Source organism: Lipotes vexillifer, unplaced genomic scaffold (assembly GCF_000442215.2).
Source record: "Lipotes vexillifer unplaced genomic scaffold, Lipotes_vexillifer_v1.1 scaffold217, whole genome shotgun sequence".
NCBI lineage: Eukaryota > Metazoa > Chordata > Mammalia > Artiodactyla > Lipotidae > Lipotes > Lipotes vexillifer.
Genome location: NW_006788200.1, coordinates 8,705,810 through 8,719,908, shown reverse-complemented (window position 1 = coordinate 8,719,908; position 14,099 = coordinate 8,705,810). Strand labels below are relative to the sequence as shown.

At 41.0% G+C, this 14,099-nt stretch overlaps 1 protein-coding gene across 1 annotated transcript; it reads right to left on the bottom strand.

The window, feature by feature from the left end:
• On the bottom strand, nt 1-2,732 carry PCDHB2 (protocadherin beta 2). Its single transcript, XM_007461486.1, has one exon. It carries the CDS (start codon nt 2,559-2,561, stop codon nt 177-179), a length of 2,385 nt encoding a protein of 794 aa, XP_007461548.1. The 5' UTR covers nt 2,562-2,732; the 3' UTR covers nt 1-176.
• Between the last annotated feature and the right edge of the window lie 11,367 nt (nt 2,733-14,099).

Below are 14,099 nucleotides of genomic sequence, written 5' to 3'. Positions count from 1 at the left end.
AATTTGCATTCATTATACCCCAGAGCAGCACATCTAGAAACACCAGTAACATGCGCTGAATTGGAATAAGATAGTTACATTTCAAATACAAAGAAAACAACTCCAATGGGCAAGGCAGTCAAAAAGAACTTTCCACAATTTAACTGAGGCTAGGCATCATAGACCCTTATTAAAATTTAACTGAATTCAAAACTATTCCTGAAATTGGGGTTTGCCTCACTAACCCTCTCCTCATCTTTAGTAAGGAAGTTTGGGATAACCGGCTTGAGGAACTTGAAAGTCCCAGAGCCTCCCGTCAGACACACCTCGTACTGGTAGCTCTGGGACAGGGTCCCTGTGCCGCTGACATCCACCAGGTGGCCCGGAAAGGGGCCCTCGGGCACCGAGCAGCGACCCACCCCGCCCCTCCTACACAGCCGCACCGCGACGAACACTAGCACCGAGAAGACGAAGAGCGACGACACCGACGCCAAGGCAACCACCAGGTAGACGGTGAGCGGGGCAGTCGGGGCCGCGTCCGCCGCTTCCGCTTCCGGGGCCGGCAGGTAGGGCTGTGAGAAGCCGTCCACCAGCAGCACATGCAGCGTGACGCTGGCCGAGAGCGGCGGCTCGCCGTTGTCCTTGACCAGCACCAGCAGCCTGTGCTTGGCCGCGTCGCGCTCGCTCAGCAGCCGGGCCGTGCGCACCTCGCCGTTGTGCGCCCACACGCCGAAGAGGCCGGGCTCCGTGGCCTTGAGCAGCTGGTACGACAGCCAGGCGTTCTGGCCCGAGTCGCCGTCCACCGCCACCACCTTGGTCACCAGGTAGCCCGCCTCGGCCGCCCTGGGCACCAGCTCGGTGCAGGGCGCCGAGGCGTTCTGCAGCGGGTACAGCACGAAGGGCGCGTTGTCGTTGTCGTCCGCCACGAGCACGCGCACCAGCGCCTGGCTGCTGAGCGCGGGCGAGCCGCGGTCGGCGGCGCCCACGCGGAACTCGAACGCCCGCAGGGCCTCGTAGTCCAGGGACCTCAGGGCGAACAGGTGGCCGTTGTCCGGGTTGATGGATACCAGGGAGGCCAGGGGCACGTGCGGGTCGAGGGGCGGCAGCAGCGAGTAGGTGACCTGGGCGTTGGCGCCCGCGTCTCTGTCTGTGGCGCGGACGCTGCCGATGTGCAGGGCGGGGCTGTTGTTCTCGCGGACGGACAGGGTGTAGGAGGTCTGGGTGAAGGCGGGGGCGTTGTCGTTGACGTCGGACACCAGCACGGTTATGGTGTGCTGGGTTTTCAGTCTCGGTGTCCCCATATCTGTGACGGTGATGGTGATGTTATATTCGGATCTTGTTTCTCGGTCCAGGGCTGTGTTTGTGACTAAACTGTAAAAATTCTCAACAGAGGGTTTAAGAATGAAGGGAAGATCATCTTGGATGGAGCAAACCATCCTTCCGTTTTCTCCAGAGTCAGGATCTGAAACGCTGAATACAGCAATTACAGTCTCCTGCAAGTTTTCTGGGATCTCACTGATAAGCGTTGAAATGGTCAGTTCCGGCGGGTTGTCATTCAAATCCATCACTTGGACAAACACAACACAACTGCCAGAAAGGCCCCCACCATCTGTCGCCTGAATATTTAATGTGTAAGTCTGAATAGATTCAAAATCCAGTTCCTGTGTTAAAAGGAGTTCTCCCGATTTTGCGTTTATTCTAAATGTTTTCCGAATATCTTCAGATGCTTGGGAAAGTAAATAAGATATTTCTCCATAGGTTCCAATATCTAAATCTCTGGCAGAGACAATGGCAACCTGGGATCCAATGGGGCTGTTTTCAAGGACATGCACCTCATAGTGCAGCTTTGCAAACTCGGGGGCATTATCATTGATGTCTAAGACTTCAATGCAGATTAGGGCGGTCCCAGACCTGGGTGGAATCCCGCCATCCAGCGCTGTGATGGTTAATCTGATCTCAGGCTGTACCTCTCTATCCAGTGCTTTGTCCAGCACCAGCTGTGGTAATATTGTGCCGTCGGAACTGTCTTGTAATTTAAGATGGAAGTGGGAATTGGGGCTGACTGCATAACTTTGGAGACTGTTGCTTCCTACATCTAAGTCCTGGGCACGCTCTATTAGGAAAGTAGTTCCAGGAGTGATACTTTCTGAAATTTTCAGTATTATTTCTTTGTCTAGGAAAACTGGAGAATGATCATTTATGTCCCTAATCTGTAGCTCAGCCTGGAAAAACTTCAAGGGATTTTTCAGTAACATCTGGAAAGGTAGTACACAGGGCTCGGTAGGGCCACATAGCTCCTCCCGGTCCAGTTTCTCATTTAACAATAAATCCCCCGTCTGCCTATCAAAATGCAAACGCATTTTTTTCCCTTTGGAAACGACCCGGGGGGCCCGAGCAGCTAGATCATCTACCTCCAACCCCAAGTCTTGCAACAGATTGGCCACAAAGGAGCCACTCTCCATTTCCTCGGCCACTGAATAACGCCTAGGCTCAGAACCAGCCTGAGCTATGCCCAGCAAAACAAAGAATATCAAGACTTGCCTTTGTTTCAGAAAGCATTTCTTTCTCTCTCCTGCCTCCATCGCTCTCTCGTCTCCCAGCAAACTTGACCCAGCTCGGATTCACGTTGTCGCTGATCTATCTCCCAGTATCACTCAGACACTGGGATAAGTGGAGATGCCTATGGCCCTGATTTCCCGGAGCAACTGCCTTAGAAACCCTCCTTTTCCTGCTTGCTTCTTTAGCAGAGCATCTGGCTAGAGGAGCGCAGACTGGTAGCTTTCTTCCTTCTACTTCTAATGCTGCAGCGCCACCCTGCGTCCTTTCCGAGTGTTTATTTTTTCCAAAACATTAAGGAAATCCCAATCCTTTCTTTCAGACTGATGGCAATCTAAATGGAATATTTTCAAGTAGTGTCTCTCAATGTACCGAAGTAACAATAATCCATATTAACTAAAATCCAGTCCCTAATAACTTTTTTAAATTATCCTTCCATTATCCTCCCCCAGTTTCCTTCAACTTAAATAAGAATTCATATTCAGTCTTGAATTCCTTTTACAAATGCACTTATTTTCTTAACCACTTGACATAAGGAATGTCTTAGAAAATTTGTTTTTAAACCAAGTTTCATGATTGTATTGGTGTTACATCTGTTTATTCTAGAACAGTCCCCTGTATTTTATTTTATTTTATTTTATTTTATTTTATTTATTTATTTATTTTTTCTTGCGTTATGCGGGCCTCTCACTGTTGTGGCCTCTCCCATTTGCGGAGCACAGGCTCCGGACGCGCAGGCTCAGCGGCCATGGCTCACGGGCCCAGCCGCTCCGCGGCACGTGGGATCCTCCCGAAACGGGGCACGAACCCACGCCTCCTGCATCGGCAGGCGGACTCTCAAGCACTGCGCCACCAGGGAAGCCCCCCCTGTATTTTATTGATATTGAATTTTTTGAAGTGTCCAGATCAGTTATCTTTTAGGTAAACAAAAGATAAAAATAGCTAAGGCATTGGTACTTGTTGACTATAAATTAACAATTAGCTATGCTTCAGAAGAAAAGAAAACACTACTGAAGATAGAGCAATAAAACAACAACTATAGCATTATTCAGAAAGGGGGTGTTTCCTCTACTTTTTACCCAGAGCCCAAAAAGCAAGAATGCCAAGGGTGATAGCTGTCTCCACATACTATCTTGTTTTTAGCTTCAAAGAACCTAATTTAATTGGAGGTAAGGTAATGTTAAAGAGATGTATCTCCCGTCTCTCTGTCTTGCATTAGGTTGGCAGAATATGGGATTTTTTTTTTTTTTTTTTACATTCAATGGAAAGAAAATTCTGGAAGGAAGGACCAAGGCATTTTCTTTTTATTCCAGAGTCCTGAGATAATCCTTAAAGAGGTGAAGTCTTCTTCTGGAAGTACTTGTAGGATGAGCAGGTAAGTGTCAACATCACCAATTTTATGGAATTGTCACCCAACATCCTTTACATGAAGAAAGGTATTTCTGAAACTATTTCCTATGTAAATTGCCTGAATGTTTGCCATGTAGCCATGAAGTTGCCTGGTAATTTTCTTGCAGTGGATGTTTATAATGCACAGATATGAGTGGTATTTAAAATGTGTGGTGAGTACGCACCAGAGATTGGAGAATTCAGTGAGACTGGAAAATTCAGTGAGCCTGGAGAATTCTGTCAACAGCTCCTTAATATACTGAGATTAAATCTTTAGCAGGCTTTGACAACCATGTTGCTGAAGAGCACGCATCTCAAAGGTTGTCACTGATTGTCACGATCTGGACCTTAGGAGGTCTGAGACTAGTGTTGATACCTACCATTTTCTTCTGTGAGAGTTAAACTTACCATAGGTTGTTCTTCATCCAGTGATTTTCCCCCAAGAATGGGCAAATTACTCACCCCACTATTGCATTGCATATTATTGTGAAATTAAATTCCCTGTGTGGTTTCCAATGGTGGAAAATTCAACCAAATCTCATGCATATCCCCATGCACATTCTGAAACATTCACAAGAATTGTTCAAAGGGGCAACATCTCAGATTCATAGATTTTTCTCAGAAAACAAAGTTTACAGGTAATACTTGGAAATGTATAGTTTCTATAGGTCTGGCTTCCTATTCGGGAGGAAAGGCTCTTCTGTGGGTGTATCCAAAATATTCTTTGATCTCTTAATAGTTTAGATCCACCCACAGAAGAGCCTTTACTCACGAATCTTTGATGAGTTTGGAAACCACCTTGCTCAGGTCTGTCTGCCCGCCGCTACGCAGACACTCCCCTTTCCGCCGCGAGGCCAAATCTCCAGGAACCGGCTATAAAAAGCAGCCTTCCTTTTCCTGGACTGCTTACGCTACGCCCAGGAAGAAAAGGAAAACTCACCACTTGCCTTTTTCTGCTAGATTTTCTCTCAGTTTCCATCATAGCCTCTTTGACTGCATTGTCTTTAATGAAAGAAGCCTTCGGAAGTCTTCCAGTAGGGATAACATCAACATATATCTAGTTCCCATTTGTTTGAAGAAAGGTCTAAAATCTCAGCTTGCTGCCGACGTTTTCCAAGGCACGTCAACCCCCAGCCCCTCTCAGTTTTGTCTTTTCTACAATGGAGTCTGTGGCAAGCGCCTGGCTCCACCTCCATTTTTAGCCTGCAGCGCCGCCAGGCGTCTCTGAACTGAAAACCTGGTTTGTACAGCGCTTTCCCTCAGAAACTGTCAAAAAAAAAAAAAAAAAAAGTGTCACGTGGTCTACTGGCACAATTCTTACCTCCTGATAGTTTAAATTACTTCTCCGACTTTTGGTTTAGCTAATTACAACTTTTAATTAGTATATGGCTTTATTATCAGCCAGCTGTACAATTTCTTTTGAGAGTAATTTGAATTTGATTTCTTCCATTTTAGACAGGCCAGTCGTTTGGCTGTACATTCACTGAGTTTTTAAATTCATCGGCAGGTGTTTATTACACACAGATTAATTTCAGGCACTGTGAAAGGCATTAGGGATATAAAATGGAATAAAGCCTGGTACTTACACCCCAAGAGGTTACAGCCTAGAAGTAAAGTAAAGCAATAATTACTGTAGTGAGTCATAAGTGCTAAGACAGAGATTTGTACAGGCACTCTGAAGTACTCAAAAGGAATATTTAAGTAAGAACAGAAATGGGGTATCAGGAAAGATTCTCAGAGGAGGTAAGTTTCGAGCTAAGTTGAATTTTATGGTACCAACTTAAAAAGAAACCCATTGAAATAGTTTTCTACTGCAGATAAAGTATTTCTGATTTTACAGGAAAGAAGATTTACTCAAATGATGGGAACATCATGGCTTATTTGGGATACAGTCTTTTACTCAGTCAACATCACAGAGTTCTGTATATGTTGTGGGGTGACAACTAACTAAAAGACTAGGGCTGGGCCCTTTTTTCCTATTTGAATTTGCTCATCTATCTAATACTCAACTTAAAGGAGAGTCCTAAGCATGAGTATGTGCGTGTATGAGTGGCTTGTTCTGTTAACAATATCTTTCGGAGATTTTTTTTTTTTTTTTTTTTTGTGCTGTACATGTGCCTCTCACTGTTGTGGCCTCTCCTGTTGTGGAGCACAGGCTCCGGACACACAGGCTCAGCGGCCATGGCTCACGGGCCCAGTCGTTCCGCAGCATGTGGGATCTTCCCAGACCAGGGCACGAACCCGTGTCCCCTGCATCGGCAGGCGGACTCTCAACCACTGCGCCACCAGGGAAGCCCTAGGAGATATTTTTGAGTGGTGATTAAGAGCACAGACTTTTATGTCAGGAAGACTCATATTCAAGTACTGGCTCTGCTACATCGTATATGTTAAGTTAGGAAAATTCTTTACTCTCTCCAGACTTGAGTTTCCTCATCTGAAGAAAAAAAAAAAAAAAAAAAAAACAGATGTAAGGATGGTATCTACTTCATGAATTTGTAAGAATTAAGTGAAACAATGCTTATGAAATAGTCAGCCTAGTGCTTGGAACATCATAGTGTTTCATAAGTGCTAGCTATTTTAAGTGGTAATACAATGAAAACAAGGAACTTATCTACATAGTTCGGTTTACTCCTACCAACAAATGTAAGTCTAAATGACTCCCTTGTGTATGTTGGTGGGAATGTAAATTGGTGCAGCCACTATGGAAAAGAGTATGGAGGTTCCTCAAAAAATTAAAAATAGAGCTAGCATATGATCCAGCAATTCCACTTATGGGTATATCTGAAGGAAATGAAATCACTATCTCAAAGAAACATTTGCACCCCTATGTTCATTGTAGCATTATTCACAATAGCCAAGACATGGAAAAAACCTAAGTGTCCATCCATGGATGAATAAAGAAAATGTGGTGTGTATATATACATGGTAATTATGTCAGAAAAAGGATATGTTAACTGACCTTACTGTGGTAAACATCTTGCAGCAGAAAGGGGAATATTAGAGTAGTGGCAAGAGGACAGACCCAAGCAGTGTGGTTTACAAAGAGATCAAAGAATATCTTAGATCCACCCACAGAAGAGCCTTTGGTTCCAAAGGGAAGGCATATGTATAGAAGCGCTACATTTCCAAGTATTACTTGTAGACTTCCTTTCTGTATTCTGAGAAAAATCTATGAATCTGAGATGTTCTCCCTTTGAAAAATTCTTCTAGAGTACCAGAATGTACATGAGGAAGTGCATGAGATTTGCATGAATATTCCATCATTGGAAACTACACAGTCAGTTCAATTTCTGTTTTGTTGTTGTTGCAATTATGGTGACAATATTGAGCTCTCCTCTCATAGCAACTTTCTATTATTGAAGTATAGTTGATTTACACTATCATGTTAGTTTCAGGTGTACAGCAAAGTGATATAGATATATATATACATACATATATATATATTCTTTTTTAGATTCATTTTCATTATAGGTTATTACAAGATATTGAATATAGCTCCCTGTGCTATATAGTAAATCCTTGTTATCTGTTTTATATATAATATTATATATCTGTTAATCCAAACTCCTATTTTATCTCCTTCCCCTTCCCCTTGAGTAACCATAATTTTGTTTTCTGTCTCTGAGTCCTTCTAATTTGTAAACAAGTTTATTTGTATTATTTCTTATATTCCATATATAAACAATACCAGATAATATTTGTCTTTCTTGGTCTGACTTACTTCACTTTCTATGATAATCTCTAAGTCCATCCATGTTGCTGCAAATGGCATTATTTCATCCTTTTACACGGGTGAGTAACATTCTTTTTGTATATGTACACCACATCTTCTTTATCCATTCATCTGTTGATGGACATTTCCATTGTTTCCATGTTTTGGCGATTGTGAATAGTGCTGCTATGAACGTAGGGGTGCATGTATCTCTTTGAATTATAGTTTTGTCTGGATTATGGCCAGGAGTGGGATTTCTGGATTATATGGTACTCTATTTGTAGTGTTTATAGGAATCTCCATGCTGTTCTCCATAGTGGCTGCACCAATTTACATTCCTACAAACAGTGTAGGAGGGTTGCCTTTTCTCCACACTGTCTCCAGCATTTGTTATTTGTAGACTTTTTAATGATGGCCATTCTGACCGGTGTGAGGAGGTACCTTATTATAGTTTGATTTGCATTTCTCTAATAATTAGTGATGTTGAGCATCTTTTCATGTGTCTGTTGGGCATCGGGATGTCTTCTTTGGAGAAATGTCTATTTGGGTCTTCTGCCCATTTTTTGATTGGGTTGTTTGTTTTTTGTTTGTATGTTTGTTTGTTTGTTGGTATTAAGTTGTATGAGCTGTTAGGATATTTTAGAAATTAAGCCCTTGTTGGTCGCATCGTTTGTAAATATTTTCTCCCGTGCTGTAGGTTGTCTTCTTGTTTTGTTGATGGTTTCCTTTGCTGTGCAAAAGCTAATAAGGTTGATTAGGTCCCATTTGGTTAATTTTGCTTCTATTTCTTTTGCCTTGGGAGACTAATCTAAGAAAATATTGCTACAATTTATATCAGAGAATCATTTACCTATGTTCTCTTTTAGGAATTTTATGGTGTCGTGTCTTATATTTAAGTCTTTAAGCCATTTTGAGTTTATTTTTGTGTATGGTGGGAGGGAGTACTCTAACTTCATTAATTTACATGTGTCTGTCCAGAGTTCCCAACACCTCTTGAGAAGAGACTGTCTTTTCTCCACTGTATATTCTTCTCTCCTTTGTCAAAGACTAATCGACTGTCAGTGTGTGGACTTATTTCTGGGATGCTTATTCTTTCCCATTGATCTGTATGTCTGTTTTTGTGTCTATATCCCACTGTGGTTTTTTTAAAAACATTTTTTAAATTTTGGATTGCACATGGGCAAGAGCAAGGGATCTGGTGTGTGTGTGTGTGTGTGTGTGTGTGTGTGTGTGTGTGTGTGTTTTCCACTCATTTTTTTCAGAGCTTGGGACTGCTAAGGTTTTTTCTCTTGTTAAGGCCGCGCTGTGCGGCATAGGGGATCTTAGTTCCCTGACCAGGGATCGAACCTATGCCCCCTATATTGGGAGCACAGAATCTTAAACAATGAATTGCAAGGGAAGTCCCCACACTATGTTTTTTTGTAATTTATTTTATTGAAGCATAGTTGAGTTATGATGTTGTGATAATTTCTGATGTAGAGCAGACTGATTCAGTTTTACATATATACAGATACTTTTTCTTATTCATTTCCATTACTATTTATCATAGGATATTGTATATAGTTAAATGTGCTATACAGTAGTACCTCCTTCTTAATCCATTCTCTATATAATAGGTTGCATCTGCTAATCCCAAACTCCCAATCCATATCTCTCCTTCTTGGCCACCACAGGTCTGTTATCTATGACTCTGAGTCTGTTTCTTTTTGCAGATGAGTTTGTTTTTGTCATATTTCAGATTCCACATATAAGTGATACCATATGGTATTTGTCTTTTACTTTTTGACTTCCTTCACTTAGTACTGGGAAGATATTTTAGTAAGATGTTATGGAAAACTGCGAATGAACTTTTTGGCCAAGCCAATAGATACTCTTGATCCATCCATAATGCTGTAAATGGCATTATTTCACTCTCTTTTATGGCTCAGCAATACTCCATTGTATACATGTACCACATCTTGATACATTCATCTGTCATTGGACATTTAGGTTGTTCCCATGTCTTGGCTTGTGAATAATGCTGCTGTGAACATAGGGGTGCATGTATATCTTTGAATGATAGTTTTGTCTGGATATATGCCAAGGAATAGGATTGCTGGATCATAATGTAGCCCTTTTTGTACTTTGAGGAGGACCCTGCTTATCCTAGTGGCTACACCCATTTACATTCCCACCAGTAGTGTAGGAGGGTTCCCTTTTCTCACACCCTCTCCAGCATTTGTTCTTTGTAGGCTTCCAGTGATGGCCATTCTGACTGGAGTGAGGTGGTACCACTTTGTAGTTTTGATTTGCATTTCTCTAATAATCAGCAATGCTGAGCATTTTTTTGTGTGTCCATTGGCCATCTGGATGTCTTCTTTGAATAAAACTCGATTTAAGTCCTCTGCCCATTTTTGGATTGGCTGTTTGGTTTGTTTGTCGGTTTGTATTGAGTTGTATGAGCTGTTTGTATATTTTAGAAGTTAAACCCTTGTCCGTCACATAGTTTGAAAACATTTTCTTTCATTCTGTAGGTTTTTTGTTTTGCTTTGTTGATGCTTTCATTTGCTGCAGAAGAGCTTATAAGGTTGATTAGTCCCATTTGTTTATTTTTGCTTTTAATTCTTTTTTGTTGGCCAGCTGATCTAAAAAATCCTTGCTAGGATTTTTGTCAGTGGATGTTTTGCCTATGATTTCTTCTAGGTGTTTTATGGTGTCATGTCTTTATATTTAAGTCTTTAAGCCATTTTGAGTTTATTTTGGTGCACGGTGGGAGGAAGTGTTCTAACTTCATTGATTTACATGTGGCTGTTATCCTTCCCTATACCACTGGCTGAAGGGACTGTCTTTTCTTCATTGTACATACTTGCTCCTTCATCAAAGATTAATTGACGGTTGGTATGTGGATATTTTTCTGGGTTCCTTATTGGGGTCCATTAGTCTATATGTCTGTTTTTGTGCCAATACCACACTGTGGTGCATTTTTAAAAAATTTATTTTATTGAAGTATATTTGATATACAATGTTGTGTTAATTTTCTGCCCTGCAGCACAGTATTTAGAATTACTATATAAAGATTCTTTTTCATATTCCTTTCTGTTACAGTGTATCACAGGATGTTGTTTATAGTTGCCTGTGGTATACAGAAGGACCTAGTTGTTTATACATTCTCTATGTAATGGTTTATATCTGCTAATCCCAAACTCCCAATCCATTCCTCCCCTGCCCTTGTCCCCCTTGGCAACCACTGGTCTGTTCTTTATGTCTCTGAGTCTGTGCAGATGAGTTCCTTTTTGTCATATTTCAGATTCCACATGTAAGTGATACCATATGGTATTTCTCTTTCTCTTTCCGACTTCCTTCACTTAGTTTTGGGAAGTGGTAGTGGGAAGATGTTTTCCGTACCATGTTACAGAAAGACGAGACTGAACTTTTTGGCCAATCCAATGTGATAATCTCTTGGTCCATCCGTGTTGCTGCAAATGGCATTATTTCAGCTTTTTTATGGCTGAGTAGTACTCCATTATATATGTATGTGTGTATATATATATATATATATATATACATACATATATATATATATATACCATATCGTCTAAATCCCTTCATCTCTTGAATGACATTTAGGTTGATCCCATGTCCTGGCTATTGTGGGTAGTGCTCCTATGAACATAGGGGTGCATGTATCTCTTTCAATGATAGTTTTGTCTGGATGTATGACCAGGAGTGGGATTGCAGGATCATATGGTAATTCTAGCTGTACTTTTTTGAGGAACCTGCCTACTGTTTTTTATAGTGGCTGCAACAATTTATATTCCCCCCCACAGTGTAAGAGGGTTACCTGTTCTCCACACCCTCTCCAGCATTTGTTATTTGTAGAGTTTTTAATGATGGCCATTCTGACTCATGTGAGATGGTACCTCAATGTACTTTTGATTTGCATTTCTCTGCTAATCAGTGATGTTGAGCATCTTTTCATGTGTCTGTTGGCCATCTGGATGTCTTCTTTGGAGAAATGTCTATTTAGCTCTTCTGTGCATTTTTGACTGGGTTGTTCATTTTTCTTTTATACATTTGTTTGTATGAGCTGTTTGTATATTTTAGCAATTAAGCCCTTGTCGGTCACATGATTTGCAAATCTTTTCTCCCATTCCGAAGGTGATCTTTTTGTTTTGTTGATGCTTTCCTTCGCTATGCAAAAGCATATAAGGATGATTAGGTCCCATTTGTTTATTTTTGCTTTCGTTTCTTTTGCACTGGGAGACTGATGTAAGAAAATATTGCTACAATGTATGTCACAGAATGTTTTGCCTATGTTCTAGGAGTTTTATGGTGTCCTGTCTCACACTTAAGTCTGTAAGGCATTTTGAGTTTATTTTTGTATATGGTGGGAGAGAGTTTCTACCTTCATTGATTTTCATGTGTCTGTCCTCATTCGCAGTACCACTTGCTGAAGAGACTGTCTTTTCCGCATTGTATATACTTGCCTTCTTCATGGAAGATTAATCGTCCATTGGTCTGTGTATTTAGTTTTGCACTCCTTAATCTGTTACACTGATGTATGTATCTGTTTTTGTGCCTATACCAATGTTTTGTACGATTTATTTTACTGAAGTATAGTTCATTTACAGTGCTTTGTTAATTTCTGCTGTACAGCACAGTGATTCAGTTTTACATATGTATATACCTTCCACATTCTTTTTTAGTACAGTTTATCTTAGGATATTGAATGTAGTTCCCTGTGATGTATAATAGGACCTTGTTGTTTCTTTATTCTCTATAGAATAGTTTGCATCTGCTAATCCCAAACTTGCCATCTACCCGTCTCCCAGTTCCTCTCCCCTTTGGCCACCACAGGTCTGTTTTCTATGTCTTTGAGTCTGTTTCTGTTATGTAGGTAAGTTCATTTGTGTCCTATTTCTGATTCCCTGTATAAGTAATATCACATGGTATTTGTCTTTCTCTTTTTGACTTCCTGCATGTAATATGATAATCTCTATGTCCTTCCAGGTTGCTGCAAATGGCATTATTGCATTATTTTTTACGGCTGAGTAGTACTCCATTGTATACATGTACCACATCTTCTGGGTTTTTTCCAATTTTATTTTATTTTATTTTTTTACATCTTTTTTGGAGTATAATTGCTTTACAATGGTGTGTTACTTTCTGCTTTATAACAAAGTGAATAAGTTATACATATAGATTTGTTCCCATATCTGTTCCCTCTTGTGTCTCCCTCCCTCCCACCCTCCCTTTCCCACCCCTCTAGGTGGTCACAAAGCACTGAGCTGATCTCCCTGTGCTATGCGGCTGCTTCCCACTAGCTATCTATTTTACATTTGGTACTGTATATATGTCCATGCCACTCTCTCACTTTGTCACAGCTTACCCTTCCCCCCCCCCATATCCTCAAGTCCATTCTCTAGTAGGTCTGTGTCTATTCCTGTCTTGCCACTAGGTACTTCATGACATTTTTTTCCTTAAATTCCATATATATGTGTTAGCATACGGTATTTATCTTTCTCTTTCTGACTTACTTCACGCTGTATGACAGACTCTAGGTCCATCCACCTCATTACAAACAGTTCAATTTCGTTTCTTTTTATGGCTGAGTAATATTCCATTGTATATATGTGCCACATGTTCTTGACCCATTCATCTGTGGATCGACACTTAGGTTATTCCCATGTCTTGGCTTGTGAATAATGCTGCTGTGAACATAGGGGTGCATGTATGTCTTTGAATGATAGTTTTGTCTGGATATATGCTAAGGACTAGGTTTGCTGGATCATAATGTAACTCTTTTTGAACTTTTTGGAGGACACTGCTTACTGTTTCCTCTAGTTGCTACACCCATTTACATTCCCACCAATAGTGTAGGAGGGTTCCCTTTTCTCACACCCCATCCAGCATTTGTTCTTTGTAGGCTTTTTAGTGATGGCCATTCTGACTGGTGTGAGGTGATACCACTGTAGTTTTGATTTGCATTTCTCTAATAATCAGCAATGCTGAGCATTTTTTGTGTGTCCATTGGCCATCTGGATGTCTTCTTTGAATAAAACTCAATTTAAGTCCTCTGCCCATTTTTGGATTGGCTGTTTGGTTTGTTTGTCGGTTTGTATTGAGTTGTATGAGCTGTTTGTATATTTTAGAAGTTAAACCCTTGTCCGTCGCATCGTTTGAAAACATTTTCTTTCATTCTGTAGGTTTTTTGTTTTGCTTTGTTGATGCTTTCCTTTGCTGCAGAAGAGCTTATAAGGTTGATTAGTCCCGTTTGTTTATTTTTGCTTTTAATTCTTCTTTGTTGGCCAGCTGACTTAAAAAATCCTTGCTAGGATTTTTGTCAGTGGATGTTTTGCCTATGATTTCTTCTAGGTGTTTTATGGTGTCATGTCTTTATATTTAAGTCTTTAAGCCATTTTGAGTGTATTTTTGTGCACGGTGGGAGGGAGTGTTCTAACTTCATTGATTTACATGCGGCTGT

What these genes read in the sequence shown, in the direction of transcription:
- PCDHB2 (XM_007461486.1), bottom strand. Translation starts at nt 2,561, where the DNA reads ATGGAGGCAGGAGAGAGAAAGAAATGCTTTCTGAAACAAAGGCAAGTC.